Genomic DNA, 19,008 nt, shown 5'->3' on the forward strand with positions numbered 1-19,008 from the left:
TACTTAATGTCTGAGGAAGGATTTGAATTTAGAGTTTTTTGAATCCAGGCCTAATGCCTAACATCAAAAAACAGCTCACCTGGAAAGATAATTTAAGAAACAGACTTTTTGAAAACTGTAACCAAGCAAAAAATCTGAATACTATATTTGAAGAAATTATAAAAGAAAACTGCCTGAAAGAAATAGTAAGTTGAAAACACTCAAAAATGTTTTAGCCCAAAATTCAGGGCTTTTGGGTCAAAGAAAAAAAAAAATACTACAAACAACTACAAAGAATAATTTCAAATGCCAAGGAACCTCAGGATTGCATGAGGTTATATTGCAACTATAAAAAATCTGGGAACACAATATTCCAAAAGAAAAAAATTTACAACCAATAATAACTTAACTGAAAAAAGTATGATCTTTCAGGGGTAAAAAAAAAATGAACCATGAATATAATTAGAATACTTTCAAGCACTGCTGATATAAAGAAAAGAGCTGAGTTGAATCTTTGAAACTCAAACATGAGATAAAAGTAACCTAAAAAGGTAAGTACATTTGAGCATTTGAAAGGGACTAAATCTTGATCAAGGGCTTAAAAAGGGAAAGAACTGTGACCCTTCAGAATTCTACTTTCTTTGAGAATTACAGAAGGATAAAAGAAAAACAAATATGGAACTTTAGGGGTGTCTTTGTGGTATTTCATTTAAAGAGAATATAAAAGAAAGAAGAAGGGACTATCTTAAGGGGGAAATGGGAAGAAGGGGAAGAACTTACTTTTTCTGATAATTGTGGCATGCCAAAAGAGTATATATAAAGGTAGAGGAGCTGGCATCTCATTAAACTGGGAAAAAGAGAATTCAACATACATGTACAAAAATAATGTATAAATACCTCAAATTCAACAGGGAAATAGGCAAAACAGGGATGAAAGGAAAAAAAACTTTAAAAGGATAGGTAGAGGGGACTAGTTGCAAGAAAAACAAGCTTCAGTTTTCTAGGGCAAATTATAAAGTGAAGTTTACAAGGACAGGAAAAAAAAGAATTGATAATTGGGATCTAGGCTGGGTGATGAGAGAGGCAGAAGACTCTCCCTCAAACCCTAATGGAGGCAGCCTAGGATGTTAGGCTAAGAGCCCTAGGAATAGCAAGCTCTCCCAAAACCACCAGACCTGCTTCCAGCCCAGCCATCCAGGAAAGCAGTTGCAGAGAAGCAGTTCTCTACCCATGGGCAGGAAAGCCAACCTACTTGAAGTACCGAGGTACTCTGAGCATATGTCAAGCAAGCCAAACTACCATTTTAACTGTCATGTGCTTGCAGACGCTAATGGCAACAGCCCAGAACTCAAGAGCTTTGAGAATAGTAGTGCTTATAGCCATCACCCTAGAAAGCTGACCTCATGGATATATAGTTTGGCAATGGCTCCTATGGATGCTGCAGCCACAGCTTACTGTCATTCAATCAATAAAAATAGTATTGCAAACAACTGTGCTAAGTACTGGTGATACAAGGAAAGTTAAAAGATAGTCTCTGCTGTCACAGAGCTTAGTCTAAAGGGAAACACAATATCCACATAATTCCATAAAAATAACAACAATATGCAGAATTATTTAGAAATAATAAAGGTAAGGCACTAGAATTAATGGGGATCAGAAAAGGGTTTCTGTGGAAGTTGGGATTTTAGCTGAGACTTGAAGGAAGCCAGGAGGTTGGGATTAGGAGATAAAATATTCTGGACATGGGGGGGCACCCCAAGATAATGCCCAAAAAAGAAGTATTTTTTGTGAAGAAGAGCGAGAGCAGTGTTACTAGATCACAGAGCAAAAGTGAGGTATAAAGTTTAGGAAGGTGAGATATATATGTATAGTAGAAAATCAGGAAGTGAAAGACTTTGAATATCAAAGGATTTTATACTTAATTTTGACAATGATAAGGAGCCACTGGAGTTTATTAACTAGAAAGAGTGATATGGTCAGATTGTGTTTTAGGAAGATTGTTTTGACAGCTGAATGAAGATAGACTGGAAAAGAAAAAGACTTGTGATAAATGATAACAAAGACAGGTCAGAAAGAATCAAGCAATATAAATTTGAAAATTACATGTTAAATTTATTATAAACTTTAAAAAAGGAAATTATATAATAGAAATTCATGGCTTTAATCCTCTTTTTATTCTACTTTGTGAAAAACAAGTTGGTATTTAAATTCAGAATTAAAAATAACAGATTAATTGACTTCACACTTGTGTTGTTAGAAAACAACACATTTCTTAACAATTAGAATTATCCCAAAGTGGAACAAGCTGAATTGGGAGGTTGTGGGTTTCCTCTTATTAGAAGTTGTCAAATAGAGGTTAGATAACTGTTTCTCTGTTATTTTTAGTAGATAATCTCTTTCAGATATGGGTAGGACTAGATATTGACTAAGGTTTCTTCCAACCCCAAAATTCTGTTTGTGATTTCATATTGAAGAGAGTGGCCAGGGATGTATGAGTGTCAGAAAAATGGAAAGAATTTGACAGGAAAAAAGTGAAGAATCAGCTGATGAAAGCTTATTTTCTAACTCTCTCTACATTCCTATAAATCAAAATGCTACACATTACTAATCCTGCATGAACTGGCCTAGCTAAATTACCCAAGATATGTGTATCTAACAAGATAATGCAAAACTGTTTCTGTGCTATTATTTTGTTTTTATTTTTTGCTTCTGATTGATGTTCATCTGGGAATAATTATGTTGTTGATGAATTTAAATGTTACTCTCCAAAACAGCAGCAGAAATTTCTGTTAAAATACTATAAATATATGCATCATATTTCATAAAGGGATAATTTAGCATTTACTTTTTGAATCTGGATATTTGGAATGGAATGGAAACTCATCTTCATAAATAGTAGATGATCAGAAAAGATCATCCTCTTCTATTTGAAGGTTCATATATTTGTTGTGTTCCCAAATGTAAATTTCTTATTCAGAGCATTAATAAAGAATAGATCCATCAGGAGCTGGGAAATTGTAAATGTTGTTATTTAAGGACATTTTCCTGCATCAACTAGTTGAATTCATGGATCAGAAGCCCTGAAATATGTAATAAGATTACTCAGGTTTATCTTAGAAATTCTCAATTAAATATTACCTAGATACTTATGTCTCTCCAAATTGTTGGTTTGAAATAATGATATAAATTTGTGAACATAACACTGAGAAATATAAAAATGAAAAGAACATCATGAAGATTTCTAGTAGATCATTCTAAGTGGGCACATTCTTAAATTGTTTTTTATGAAATTTTTTGGAAATTTTATGAAATACTTAAGGAGTAAGATTTCATGTTTTTTGTTTCTTAAATAAAATCATGGAATTTAATAGTGCCAAGCTTAACTGCCTTAGGGACTGGCATCTCTAACTGGCATTCTTAGTCAGACTTTAAAACTTAGAAGTTATGTGAGAGGTATTTAAAAACTATCTATCCCCTTCTTTCTGCTATTGTTATTTCAAGGTTGGAATAGTATAAAATCATAGATTAAGAGCTAGAAGGAATCCTAGAGGTCATATAGTCCAACCTTCTCATTTTATAGATGAGTAACTTTTGCCCAGAGAGATGAAATAACTTGTCCAACATATAGTAAATGTCAGAGCTTAGACTTGAACTTAAGTCCTCTGACTCCTGATCCAGCATTCATCTCCAATGAAGCTGTATTTGGTGTCCTTCTCAACCTGTTTTCATTTAAGAATGTGTTTTTTTTTTTTTAATCACATTACAGTGTCTCTAACCTCTCTTTTCAGCAGCCAACAGTTTATTCTGTGTTCAAAGTGCTTAATTAAGGCTGTAATGATGACAAATATACAAATTTGTGTGTATTTTATTACATTAAAATGTATTTTAAAGGTTTACGAAAACAGTATATTCTCTGAACTTCTTTGGCATCCTGTTTCTGAAGAGAGCCATCAGTTTGGCTTGCATTGATTGTGGTTGGCCATATGCCCTACCCACATTTCCACAGCAGGATTTACAATTAGAATATACCACAATAGAATATAGAAACATGGAGTTGAACTGGACCTGAGTTGATCTGGTCTAGCTCTCTGCTTTTAAGGAAATCCATGTCTAAACCATTTGGAACAAATGTTTGTAGGCATAGACAGTATAGAATTAAAGTCAACGTGTATCATATATTAGTAAAAGCATCATCACCAATTTAATATGTGATTTAGGAGCCTCATTCACATTTTTTTATTTTATATCTTGGTTTTGGTCAGAATGCCAATTTATTAAATTCTTTTGATCCTCATTAGTCAATTTATGAACAAGCCTTCTCCATCTTTTTTCAAAAAAATCTCTAGAATTTTCCTGTTTCTCTGTTCTCCTAATAGAGCTATATTTCTTTTTTTAATACATGGTCCTCTTGCTTTTTTCTGACTCTAATTTTTTATCCTTCTAATTATTCTTTTTTATAGAATTTTTTCTTATTTTTCCTTTTTCCAATCTATTCTTAAAATCAGTAGTGAATAATCTTCCTAAAGCTATTACTTTAATTATGGCACACACTTGGTTAAGAACTTCGACTATTAACTAGTTTAAGTTTTTTCTTTTTAAAAAAAACTTAAATGCAAAATAAGAAAAAAAAAACAGACAAGCAGAAAAAGAAAAAAAAATGTTGTCATGTGCCCACCAGAACATCAGGGAGAATTCAAAATACGTAACAGTACATTTTCATTTCAAGAGAGCACATATAATAGAAGACACTGTTTTCATGATTGTCCATCTTTTCTTTGCCTCCTTGTATAAATATACAATATATATCTCCTGTTCCATCCTGTATACTATTTATTCTCTCTCCACTTTTTCTCCCTACCATTTGCTATTTTTTTTATTCCAAACCCCACTATCTTATTTCCAACATCTTCATAATATACCCTTGATTATATCTCTAATCTTATTTTCCATTATTTGCCTCCAATGGCCTGCTACTCTAAATGTTTTTCTCTGTTAAGATCGTGTATTTTAAGATCAGCACGAGACAGGAATTCAGGTTAGGGGAAAATTGTCAGTCTTTATTCTCAGTGAAGAAGGATCGGAGGTGGAAGAGAATCGGCGATAGCAATGTGTGCAGCTGAGTCAAGAAGCTAGCTCGACCAGCAGCCACACAACCAGCAGCTCGGAGTCTCGAACTCAGCCCAATCATTGGATTCTCTGAGCCATAGGACTTGAAAACTCTCAGGAATCATTGGATTCTCTGAGACATAGGACTTGAAAACCCTCAGGAATCATTGGATTCTCTGAGACATAGGATTTGAAAACTCTCAGGAATCATTGGATTCTCTGAGAAATGATAAGACTGTTACAACACTTCAAAATCTGCTGGAATCATTGGATTCCCTAACACATAAAAAGACTTTCAGGACTTCAAAAACTCAGGGGGATCATTGGATTCCCTGACATGTGAAACAATGGACAATAGATTGGTTTTGGACTATCTCTTGGCTGCTGAAGAAGGTGTATGTGTGACTGTTGTTTACATACCCACCTTCTAGGACTTCTGGTGATCTTTTCCAACACCATGTTGATTTATATTGTTTGCTATTCTGCTACTTGTGTGTACAATTCATGTTTGTTACACCACATCGAGCCTGCACTGACTGAGGGGAGGGTCATCCCTAATAGCCTCTGCGTTATTACTATGTGCTTGTATAATACCTCCCATGCTGATGGGTTTGTGCATAATAAGACCCTTCAGCCCAGAAACCCGCTAGCAACCCCCATTTCCCTTTGGTGCTTTTCATCTCCCTTCCTGAGATGTCAGGTAGGGCGTGATCATCTCCTTTTTAGTGCTTTCACCGCCTTTTCTGAGAAGTCAGGGAGGCTGTGATCACCTCCTTTTCGGTGCTTTCACCTCCTTCCCTGAGAAGTTAGGGAGGCTGTGATCACCTCCCCTTGGGGGCTCTGACCTCCCTGAGGAGTCAGGGATGGCATGACCACCGGTGTTCTAAAATAAAAGAAAGCGGGAAATGTAATGGGCTGAGGTTTGAGCTGATGCACTGAGGTCCCAAGTACATGAGGCTAGATAGTAATTGGGCTATACTCTATTAATATACATGATTGGATTAAGAATGGTCCCTGCCCACTCTCCTTGCAAGTCCTGATGTGTTGTATAGGAAATGACGATTTTGGTGGGTGGAGGCAGAGAGGGAAGAAGACAAGCGGGGAGAGATTGGGCTGAGTTCGAGACTCCGAGCTGCTGGTTGTGTGGCTGCTGGTCGAGCTAGCTTCTTGACTCAGCTGCACACATTGCTATCGCCGATTCTCTTCCACCTCCGATCCTTCTTCACTGAGAATAAAGACTGACAATTTTCCCCTAACCTGAATTCCTGTCTCGTGCTGATCTTAAAATACACGATCTTAACATTTCTCTATACTGTTCTAATACTATTAATATTATTCAAATAATATCTTATATGAAGAGCTCTTATAATAATCTTTTGAAATATGTAGTGTGGCTATTAAATCTATTTTATGGATGAAAAAACTGAGACTCAGTCTCACAAGAAGTAAGGTAGGATTTGCACTCAAATCTCCTTATTTTGAATGTAGTCTGCTTTATGCAACATTATGCTACCTGTCAATGACATCAACCACCAAATAAAAAGCATTTATATAGGATCTACTATGTGCCAGGCTCTGTACTAAGTGTATATAAATATTAACCTCATTTGATTCTGACAACAGTCCTGAGATGTAGTAATCATCTATGTGCATGCCATGCTTCTTGCATACCATCCCTTATATTGTTCTTCTGGCCTATTTATTGTTTAATAATTGTCTTTTAGTTTTGTGTTTTATTTTACTTTTCCAGTTATACTGTAAGTTTCTTAAATTTGTGGGCAGTGTACTCCAATGCTTTCATAATCTCTTTCCCAGTCCCAGTACATTTTATACTACTAGAAACATAATAGAACAAAATAAACAAATGAATGAATAAAAAGGTATTTTTTGTTTGTACTTGGGTCTTTGTCTTCACTATTTAGAATGAAGAAAACTTTCTATTTGTTTCAATCAGTATTTAAGCTTTCCAGAATTCATATGGCAATCATAAATTTCTGGCTTAATTGAATTTATTTTTGCACAAATAAAATACATCACTATAACTTAAGGCTTTTTGCCTGAATTTCTCTAAATTGTTGCACGGATTATAATTGGTCATTGAGCAAAGAGAGATGTGATGCTAAATAGGCACAAGAGAGAATGCTCTCTACAAGGCTGTACTGGCAGTGGCTAAGCTTTGTACCAAGCATCTGGATTACCTATGGTGTGCCAAATGGAAGAGATTAATTTTAATCCTATTTACAGCTTTTCCATCAATATTCCATTTTGCTAAAGATGGCAAGATATTTCCATTTCGACTGGAAATCACTGTACCTTTCTTTCTTTGGAGCTAGCTATAAATATTCTTGGGTTAATTAAGATTCCGGATATCTGAATACTTTGACATATATTGGATATATAGTTCCAATTATGAGTTTATTTTCAACATTATTTGATAAGATTGATGATGTTCTGTGATATAGAATTCTAGACTAATGCTTTTAAATTTCATTTGACATTTGGATATGGAAGCTTCATTATTCATTATAATGTTATCCATTTCAGTGTTCTGGCTGGCTATAATGGCACCATCTTTGCATATGGACAAACCGGTAGTGGCAAGACTTTCACGATCACTGGGGGAGCTGAGCGTTACAGTGACAGAGGCATCATTCCAAGAACCTTATCATACATTTTTGAGCAATTACAAAAGGTACAGAACCATAATTTCCATTTATTTTATATATTTATAATTTTCTGAAAGAAAAAATCTCCATTAGTAAAATGCTATTATATTCTGTTATTATATCCTCTATTATAGATTATATAATACATATATATATATTCACCTATCATATCCACATCTTTAGTATGATGAAAATTTTGTCTTCAATAAAAAGCATTGCATTTAAAGAAGATTTACAATGCTTTCCCTCTATTAATTATCTCCTGTTTGTGCTATACACAGCTTGTTCTGTATATATTTGCTTGCATATTGTCTCCTCCATTAGATTGTAAGTTCCTTGAGGAAAAGAACTGTCTTTTTCCTCTTTTTGAACTCTCAGTGCTCAACTAAATGCCTAGAGCATGTGCGCGCACGCACACTCACACACACACACACAATGTTTTTTGATTTATCAATTCATTTGTAATTGTGCCTTAGCAGAGGAATTTCAAAACTATTCATTCAATGACTGCTCTTAGAATGAAGATTCAGGGGTAGTTCTTTCTTTGAGGTTTATAAGGAACATAATATATTTGCTTAAAAAGATAAACTACAGATTATCTGATTTTTTATATCTTTGAGACTTTGAGATTTTTCCCTTGCCATAATAAAGGCAGGCAAATATTTAACTCTTAACAGCCTACATAGGAAAGCTTAAACTCATAGAATCATTGATTCAGAACTAGAAACATAATTCTTCTCATTTATTAGAAGACCAAAGAAATAATATCACTTAGTATGAATTAAATTTCAGCAAAGTTCAACTTTTCTTTGATTATCTATATACACAGATTAATCAAGTTATGCTTAGAAATATATACATATACACATATAGATATACATATATGTATAGATAGGTATATATATACACATATGTGTATAGATAGGCATATATATATATAGCTATATATCTAACCCTAGTCTCTATGATGAAATCCTGTTCAATATCACTATATATCCAAAATAGGACTGTACTTTTCCTGCCAAAGTCTCTCCTCTTCTTAACTTCCTAACTTCTCCCTATAAATAGCTACCAGGTTTTGTTGATCTTACCTTTTTCCCATATTTTTCATAATTTCCTTTTTCCTGGTAAAACAGCCACTATGCTCTAATTCAAGTCTTTATCATCTTCTGAACTATGAATTCCCATTCATTTAGGCTATTCCTTCTCCAATCTCTTTATCATCTCTCTGAAAAAAAAAATCTTCCTAAAGCAGTCATCTGACCATGTCACTCCCCCATTCAAAAATCATATAAGCTTTCTTATTGACTATGATTAAAAAATACTGATTCCTTCATTTGCCATCTAGAGTTCTTCACATACTGTCTCCATGTTATCTTTCTGGGATTTTAACATATAATTCCTAACATTCCCAGATAGATTATATCCACTTTACTTGCTATTCCACTTTATATCCACCTTTCTTGCTCCATCTTCTGTCTTTGAGCCTTTGCACAGGTTAGTCCCCATACTTTGAATGAGTTCACTCTTATTTTTCCCATCTCTTCGATTCCCAATGCTCAATTCAACCACCACTTCCTACAGGAAGCCCATTCTGATCCTACCATTGCTAGTGCCTTTTCCTTCCAAGAAAAAAATATTTTTATTTATTTTGTATGTTTTTGCACTAACTTTTGTTGTACTTGTCACTCCCCCAATATACTATAGCATCTTTAAAGAAATTTTTTTCCATTGGAAACTAATATGGCAGAAACTAGGCATTGATCCACACTTAACACCGTACACCAAGATAAGGTCAAAATGGGTTCATGACCTAGGCATAAAGAATGAAATTATTAATAAATTAGAGGAACACAGGATAGTTTACCTCTCAGACCTGTGGAAGGGGAAGGACTTTATGACCAAAGAAGACCTAGAGATCATTACTGATCACAAAATAGAAAATTTTGACTATACCAAACTGAAAAGTTTTTGTACAAACAAAACTAATGCAGACAAGATTAGAAGGGAAGCAATAAACTGGGAAAATATTTTTACAGTCAAAGGTTCTGATAAAGGCCTCATTTCCAAAATATATAGAGAATTAACTCTAATTTATAAAAAAAATCAAGCCATTCTCCAATTGAAAAATGGTCAAAGGATATGAACAGACAATTCTCAGATGAAGAAATTGACTATTTCTAGTCATATGAAAAGATGCTCCAAGTCATTATTAATCAGAGAAATGCAAATTAAGACAACTCTAAGATACCACTACACACCTGTCAGATTGGCTAAGATGACAGGAAAAAATAATGATGATTGTTGGAGGGGATGCGGGAAAACTGGGACATTGATGCATTGTTGGTGGAGTTGTGAACGAATCCAACCATTTTGGAGAGTAGTTTGGAACTATGCTCAAAAAGTTATCAAACTGTGCATACCCTTTGATCCAGCAGTGTTACTACTGGGATTATATCCCAAAGAGATTATAAAGAAGGGAAAGGGACCTGTATGTGCACGAATGTTTGTGGCAGCCCTTTTTGTAGTGGCTAGAAACTGGAAACTGAATGGATGTCCATCAGTTGGAGAATGGCTGAATAAATTGTGGTATATGAAAATTATGGAATATTACTGTTCTGTAAGAAATGACCAACAGGATGATTTCAGAAAGGCCTGGAGAGACTTACACGAACTGATGCTGAGTGAAATGAGCAGGACCAGGAGATCATTATATACTTCAACAACAATACTAGATGATGACCAGTTCTGATGGATCAGGCCATCCTCAGCAACGAGATCAACCAAAATCATTTCCAATGGAGCAGTAATGAATTGAATCAGCTACGCCCAGAGAAAGAACTCTGGGAGATGACTAAAAACCATTACATTGAATTCCCAATCCCTATATTTTTGCCCACCTGCATTTTTGATTTCCTTCACAAGCTAATTGTACAATATTTCAGAGTCTGATTCTTTTTGTACAGCAAAATAACGGTTTGGTCATGTATACTTATTGTGTATCTAATTTATATTTTAATATATTTAACATCTACTGGTTATCCTGCCATCTGGGGGAGGGGGTGGGGGGTAAGAGGTGAAAAATTGGAACAAGAGGTTTGGCAATTGTTAATGCTGTAAAGTTACCTATGCATATAATCTGTAAATAAAAGGCTATTAAATAAAAATTTTTTAAAAAAGAATATTTTTCCTTTGTATTACCAGAGCTTAGTTTAGGGATTTGGCACCTAGTAGGCATTATAAAAAACATTAATTTTTAAAGAATTCATGCTTCTTTGAATGAATAAAATATTATTTGAATGAAAAAATAAAACAGTATTAGTATGCCATTAAAAACAAGGGTTCCATATAACAAAGTTGTTTATATATCACACAATAACATTGTTCTGTTTATTTGATTACAAAAATTTCTCTAAAATAAATATTCCAGTACAAGTGCTTTTGTTAATCTCAATTCATAAAATGTTTACTCTAAAAAGAAAGCCTTTGTTATGTATATGCATTGTAATCTGTAGTAGGGAAGGGAAAAGTTATTCTATTTTTAGATTTTTATTTGTTCATACCTATTTTTAAATAATAGATTTTTATTTTCACAATATATTCAAAGATAGTTTTCAACATTCACTCTTGCAGAACTTTGTGTTCCAACTTTTTCTTCTTTCCTTCTCCCCACCCCCTTCTCTAGACAGCAAGTAATCCAATATAAGTTAAACATATACTTCTTCTATATATATTTCCACCTTTATCATGTTGCACAAGAAAAACCAGGTTAACAGCAAGATGATTTCAGAAAGGCCTGGAGAGACTTAAATGAACTGATGCTAAGTGAAATGAGCAGAACCAAGAGATTATTATACATGGCAACAACAAGAGCATACAATGATCAATTCTGATGGACATGGCTCTTTTCAACAAGATGACTCAGGCCAGTTCCAATTGTCTTGTGATGAAGAGAGACATCGACACCCAGAGAGAAGACTGTGGGAACTGAGTGTGGATCACAATATAGCATTTTCACTCTTTTTATTGTTGTTTGCATTTTGTTTTCTTTCTTATTTTTTTTCCTTTTTTGATCTCATTTTTCTTGTGCATCATGATAACTGTAAAAGTATGTGTAGAAGAATTGTACATGGATTACTTGACATCTAGAGGAAGAAGGGGGAGAAAATTTGGAACACAAGGTTTTGCAAGGGTCAATAATGAGAAAATATCCATGCATATGTTTTGAAAAAAAAAGTTTTACTAAAATAAAATTAAAAAAACAAAAAAAAAATCAGATCAAAAAGAAGAAAAAAAAAGAGAAACAAAAGGCAAGCAAATAACAACAAAAGGGTGATCCACATTCGGTCTCCACAGTCTTCTTTCTGGGTGTAGTTGGCTCTCTCCATCACAAGTTTATTACAATTGGCCTGAATCATCTCACTGTTGAAAAGAGCCACATCCATTGGAATTGATCATCATATAAGCTTGCTCTTTCCATTTTTCACTCACATCAACTCAGCATTAGTTCATGTAAGTCTCTTCAGGTCTTTCTGAAATCATCCTGCTGATCATTTCTTTTTTATTATTATTATAGTTTTTTATTTACAAGATATATGCATGGGTAATTTTTCAGCATTGACAATTGCAAAACCTTTTGTTCCAACTTTTCCACTCCTTCCCCCCATCCCCTCCCCTAGATGGCAGTTGACTAATATATGTAAAATATGTTAAAGTATAAATTAAATACAATATATGTATACATGTCCTAACAGTTATTTTGCTGTACAAAAAGAATCAGACTGTGAAATAGTGTACTATTAGCCTGTGAAGGAAATCAAAAATGCAGGCGGACAAAAATAGAGAGATTGGGAATTCTATGTAGTGGTTCATAATCATCTCCCAGAGTTCTTTCCCTGGGTGTAGCTGGTTCAATTCATTACTGCTCTATTGGTTCATCTCATTGCTGGAGATGATCATGTCCATCAGAATTGATCATCATATAGTATTGTTGTTGAGGTATATAATGATCTCCTGGTCTTGCTCATTTCACTCAGTATCAGTTCATGTAAGTCTCTCCAGGCCTTTCTGAAATCCTCCTGCTGGTCATTTCTTACAGAACAATAATATTCCATAATATTCATATACCACAATTTATTCAGCCATTCTCCAATTAAGGGGCATTCACTCAGTTTCCAGTTTCTAGCTACCACAAAGAGACCTGCCACAAATATTCTTGCACATACAGATCCTTTTCCCTTCTTTAAAATCTCTTTGGGATATAAGCCCAGTAGTAACACTGCTGGAGCAAAGGGTATGCACAGTTTGATACTTTTTGAGCATAGTTCCAAATTGCTCTCCAGAATGGCTGGATGTATTCACAATTCCACCAACAATGTATTAGTGTCCCAGAGGTTACCAGTTTCCTCTGCAGAGCAGGGATAGGTATATGGATAGTAGCTGTCCTGTCAAAGGGCTTCAAAGAGTGGCTGAGCTGGGGGAGTGCCCTAGGAGAAGCCCTGCTGTGAGGATTAGTGAGTGACTCGGGGCTAGAGGCTGAGCAGAGAAAGCATCACTGCCCCCCACAAAAGCCCACTTTGAGTATTAGCAGTTGCCCTACCCCTCACAGCACCGGTAGTGTCTCTGCCTGGGGAGTGTGGTCTAGTTGAGGAAATTCCACTGCTCCAGGCCGACCCCCCCCCCCCACTGTGCAGATTAGAGGCTGCTGGGTGCTATGCCCGCTTCTGTGCAGATTTGTGACTGCCCCACTGCAAAAGCCCCATACTGCAGGATGTGTTATGGTCTGTGCTGAGTCACTTCTGGTCCTGAGTGGGCACAGCCAGATCCTGTCAGGCTCCAGCGTCCTTCAGAGTATCCTCTAATCTAGGCTCTAATTTCTCTGCCGGTCCACTATTCAGCAACCAAAGCAAAGCATTCAGGCTATGGCAGAGAACTCTGTAAATCTTCCAACCACTGAGGCCACCCCTGCTCCTGGTTCTATTCCTACCTGCACTGGTTTTTTCCAGCCCCTCAGGACAAACCTTTTCTGGCGATCTTCCAGATTACCTTTGGCTGGTAAGTTGTTGTACTTCCAATCTTCGTGAATTTTACCAGTCAAGCACTATTTTTGAGGCTCTTTTTAAAAATTGGTAATGAGGGTATGAGAAGAGCTTAGAAAGTCGAGTGTGCTTTCTCTGCCATCTTGGCTCTACCCTCCTGCTGATCATTTCTTATAGAATAATAATATGCCATAACTATAGACTTATTTAGAATCATAGACTGTAACTTATTAACTATTCCCCAACTGATGAGCATCCACTCAGTTTCCAGCTCTTTGTCACTACAAAAAGGACTGCTACAAACATTTTTGCATATAGGTCCAAAAAGTTATTCTTCTATATTGTATCTAAGATTTTCATTTTCTTGACACAAAGAAGCAAATTTATATTTAGATCATATCACACCTTTCTATCTCAATTATCATAACCAATCACCCTTTCTGGGAAAAAATCACTTTAACTAAAAGAAGCAAACTTTCCAGAACAATAATATGAAAAGATTTAGAAATTTGGAGGGGTAACACCTTATGTATCACAGTTATTTTTAGCAATATAATATTATAAATACTTTTTCTCATTCACATATTCACTTTAGAATTTCTGATTATCAGTTATGTTTTATTTCAAGATCCTGTACAATGGAAATATATTTCTAAAAATGTATTTCTTGTACCTTATATGCAGAAATTTACCCTTTCATCAATATGCTTGCCTATTCATAAATGGCTTTAAAAACCCAGTCCAAGGTCAGAGAAACATTTAGTACCTTTCAATCATTATAGTCATTAGTTTTGCCTTGACTCACATAATTAAAAAATCATAGAACCCAAGAACTAAAAAGAGTTATGGTAACATTATTCTCTCTCTTTTGTTCTGAACAGTGCAGTGTAAAGTACTCCCATATCTTAGCTATTCTGCTTTTCTTAGTTAAGCCTAAAATAGTATTTGCTTTTGTGCGAGGAGTGGCTCTCATATGATAGTGTTGAGTTATAATGATATAAATGTCCACTAAAATGCTCCAGGTCTTTTTTTTTTAAACAAAATGCTATCTAGGCATGCCTTCCTATTCTGTACTTAAGAAATTGATATTTTTACCCAAGCATAGAACTTCACATTAGCCCATCTTATTTTTCATTTATTAGGTTTAGTTCCTCATACTGACTTATTTAACATTTTTTGAAGTCTTCATAGATTTGGCTTCCCTTCATATTCTACTCAGATACCTATAGCTGTATGATTATAATCAAATTACTTAACCTCTCAGAGCATGTTTATTTATCTATAAAATGGAGATACTTGCCCTAATAGAGGCAGTCTGGTGGTGTGTTTAGGGTTCAATTTCCAATCCACACACTGGCCACATAACCTTGGGAAATAATTTGCCATCTCATGCCACAGATAATTCTTATGACTGTAAATTGTATGGAATCTTTTAGTCACTATTTGTAATGGGAAGTTTTTCAAGGAGAGCTCACCATACCAATGAAATCATGTGCCTGGATCTCAAAAAAATTGTACTACCAAAAAGTTGTTGCAAAAGAAGGCCTTTGCAAACTTTAAAATGCCTTATCATTATCATCATCATCATCAAAATTGTTATTCAGGTTGGGAAATAGCTAAAGTTGCACATGTCAAGCCAGAAATCCATCCCTGTTAGTATGAGTGGTAAACATATTTTCAATGATTATGAAAGAAAAAAATGATTTAATTTGTTTTGGAAATTATTGCTCATTACTTTTTGTATTCTGAAGTTCAAACTTATTTGGAAGAAAGAGAAAATTCAGTCTACAGGAAACATGTGGGTTATATTACAGTCTGGCAATTCTGAATATTGAGAGAAAAGTAATAAGAAAAGGTAGGTCATCACATAGGAAATACTAATGTTTCTTCTGTGTGCATTCCATAAAAAAATCCAGAAAATGAAAAAAGCTAGTAGAGCCATCATTTTCCAAAGACTTTACAGTTGTCCTTTTTTCTAAAAAAATTTAGGGGAAAAAAAGAGAAGAGTTTTATTTGTTTACCTGAGACTAAGGTATAATTAGAGTATTCTTTTTTTAACCTTTCTTTCCTCTTCCCTTTTTCTCTTTTGACATTGAACTATTAAATTATTCATCATGAGGTTTATGAAGAGGTCTCATCCTTGGATTCTATCCTTTGAACAACCTTCATGAAAATATGTAGTTGAAAGAAGAATTTTAAAAGAGAGGAAGATATAGATACAGATGACTATATAAATGCACGTACAAATATGAATTCTTCTCTTTTCCCTTTTTAGATAAGACTAAAACCTAAAGAGAGTCTACTCAACTTTTACAATCTCCCAATATTTACTATTTAGTCAAGCTATGGAATTATTCCTAACTAAAGCTATCCTTGGTACCGAGTTTTACAAGTTATATGATTCAAAGAAAATCACTTAACCTCTCTGAGTGTCAGTTTGTTTATTTGCAACATAAAGACAGTAATATTTGTATTACTTACTTTGGGATTGTTGGGAGGAAAATACTTTGTAAACCCTAAAAGAAGAATAGATTTGAATTATTATCATATTGTCAGATTATTTTTACTACCTAATTATATGTTGAAATGGGTCAAACTGAAAATCTTATTTTTATCATCTTAGAACATCTTAAGGTTCCATCTGGTAGGTTGGATAACAAGTATTTGATCAGGGATTTACCAAAGATAGGAGTTTCTTTTCTGTGAAAATTTTCTTGGTGGAGATGTTGTTACTCATTTCTGGCTTGCATTAAATACTACTACATGAATACTTCCTTTAAACAAAAGTTACCACAGAGCCTCATTATTGTATAATAGAATCATAAAAATTGTAAATAAAAACTAAATTAAAAAAAAAACTAGAAAAGATCTTAGCAACTATCAAGTCCAACTCATACCCTCAAAAGAATCTCATCTCCAATATATTTGACAGTGAAATACCCAGCCTCTACTTTTACATCTTCAATGAAAGCCTGCTGTCTCCAAAGGCAGCCCATTGAGCTTTGAAATAGTTCTTGGGTTATCAAATTTTTCTTGACATAAAACTTGTTTATCTTTTTGTTATCCATCCATTCCTATTCCACTCCAAGACCAAACAGAATGAGTCAGAACAAATCAAATACTTCCTCAACAGCCCTTCAAATACTTGGAAGATAGCTCTCCTTTCCTTGTGTCTTTTTTTTTTTCAGGCTAGTAATGCTTATTTCTTTGAATTTTTCTTCATTTGACATAAACCTCTTTACCATCTTGGCTATAATAATATATATTTAAATATATCAAATTTATTAATATATATTAAATATTAATTTTAATTAATATTAATGAAAATATTAAAATTATATTAAATAAATAATACTGAATTTTCCAAATTATGACTGTCCTTCCTAAACTGCAACATTCAGAAGTGGATACAATAATCCATCTGTAGTCTGACCATGAAGATCTTCTTGATTCTTCTGTGCCTTTCACCATTCCATCCTATTTTATTTATTTTGTATACATTCATTTGGATATATGTCTTTATGAGTAAAATATAAGCTCCTTTAGAGAAGGGACATATTCAAGCTAATTTTTAAGTCCTAGTGCCTAATAGTTTGCACACAGTAATTGCTTGAAAATTACTTTTTGATTATTGATTAACTAAGATATAATAGTGGTCATATCTTTTTGTTGCTAGTGGCTATAACTTTTAATGCAATCCAACATCAGTCTAACCTTTTTGACTCAATATATCATATTGTTGATTGCTGTTGACTGATCATTCAGTTCCCTAAATTTCTGTTTGCTTGTTTGTTTTTAATTTTTTATGATCTTAATAATTTTGTTGTTTCCAAATACATACAAAGGTAGTTTTCAGCATTCACCTTTGCAAAACCTTGTGTTTCAATTTTTTCTCCCTCTTCTTTCTCCAAGACAGCAAGCAATCTAATATAGGTTAAACCTGTGAAGTTTTTCTAAATATTTCTATATTCATCATGTTGCACAAGAAAAATCAGATTAAAGGAGAAAAAAAACATAAGAAAAGAATAAAAAACCAAGCAAACAAATAACAAAAGGTGAAAATATTATGCTTTGATTCACATTAAATCTTCATAATTCTCTCTGTGCATATGGATGGCTTTTTTCCACCACAAGTCTATTGGAATTGCCTTGAATCACCTCATTATTGAAAAGAGTCAAGTCCAACACAGTTGATCATCACTTATTTACTTACTCATCATGTATTTACTTAATTGATGTGTTCTGTCCCTTATAAGATGTAAGTTCCTTGAAAGCACTTTCTGAGAAATTAACATAGTGTTTTGAATGTAACTGTCACTCAATAAATGTTTGTTCATTTAAATTAAACTTTCCTTTCCTTACCTCCTTTATTTAACTATTGAGAAAAGTTTAATCTGTTACTATTAGAGGGAAGCATGTCATAATATATTTCAAGAAGTTCACTTACTAAGTTGTTAGATTTTTCCGTACTTGCCCACATGACAAATGAAATATTCTTTTTTGTTAATAATAAAAAAATTGAGAAAGGGAATAAATATTTTCTTTGTGTTAAATAACTGTAAAAGTAAGTTACTAGTTGAGAATCCTGCAGTGATGGAAGTAAATAAAGTTTTCCATGTCTCTTTCACAAAAATAAATGGTTATTTCTATATTTTATAAAACCTGACAATAGGACAGATCATATTGAGGTTGTTGTTGCATCGATGCCAGTGTTTTAAATTTTTATTTATTCTTTACTTACTACATTTAACGTAGTATTTTATGTGGCATATAAAATATATTTTATTATATATTTAGATATTATACATTATATCTATTTATTTAGGTCTTCCATTGTTCTATTGACCAGGTATTACAGAAAAGAGAAATAATCATTTATTTTTGTAACAGGCATCAAGATCTTCAACTAGTAACTTAGTTTTGATCACTTCTGCCTCTTAGTTTTTTTAATTTTTTATAACCATTTTATCATTTATTTATTTTTTTGGCAAGGCAATTGGGGATGAGTGACTTGCCCAGGGTCACACAGCTCTTAAGTGTTAAATGTCTGAATTCAGATTTGAATTCAGGTTCTCCTGGCTCCAGAGGCAATACTTTGTTCATTATGCCATCTAGCTTTTGCTTTCATATCCGTTTTTTAAAAACTGAGTTTCATATATTTTACCAAATTTGACAGACATATTACATGCTCTAGGGGAAGAGGTGAGGAGAAAGGGGGG

At 33.9% G+C, this 19,008-nt stretch overlaps 1 protein-coding gene across 4 annotated transcripts in view; it reads left to right on the plus strand.

Moving 5' to 3' along the window:
- Positions 1-19,008, plus strand: part of KIF6 (kinesin family member 6) — a 433,287-nt gene that overhangs the window by 74,734 nt on the left and 339,545 nt on the right. For all 4 annotated transcript variants that reach the window (XM_031964905.1, XM_031964904.1, XM_031964907.1 and 1 more), the window contains exon 4: positions 7,630-7,777. In XM_031964905.1, coding sequence (XP_031820765.1) covers positions 7,630-7,777 — 148 coding nt within the window. The remainder of the gene's footprint in view (positions 1-7,629; positions 7,778-19,008) is intronic.

This window comes from Sarcophilus harrisii, chromosome 4 (genome assembly GCF_902635505.1).
Source record: "Sarcophilus harrisii chromosome 4, mSarHar1.11, whole genome shotgun sequence".
NCBI lineage: Eukaryota > Metazoa > Chordata > Mammalia > Dasyuromorphia > Dasyuridae > Sarcophilus > Sarcophilus harrisii.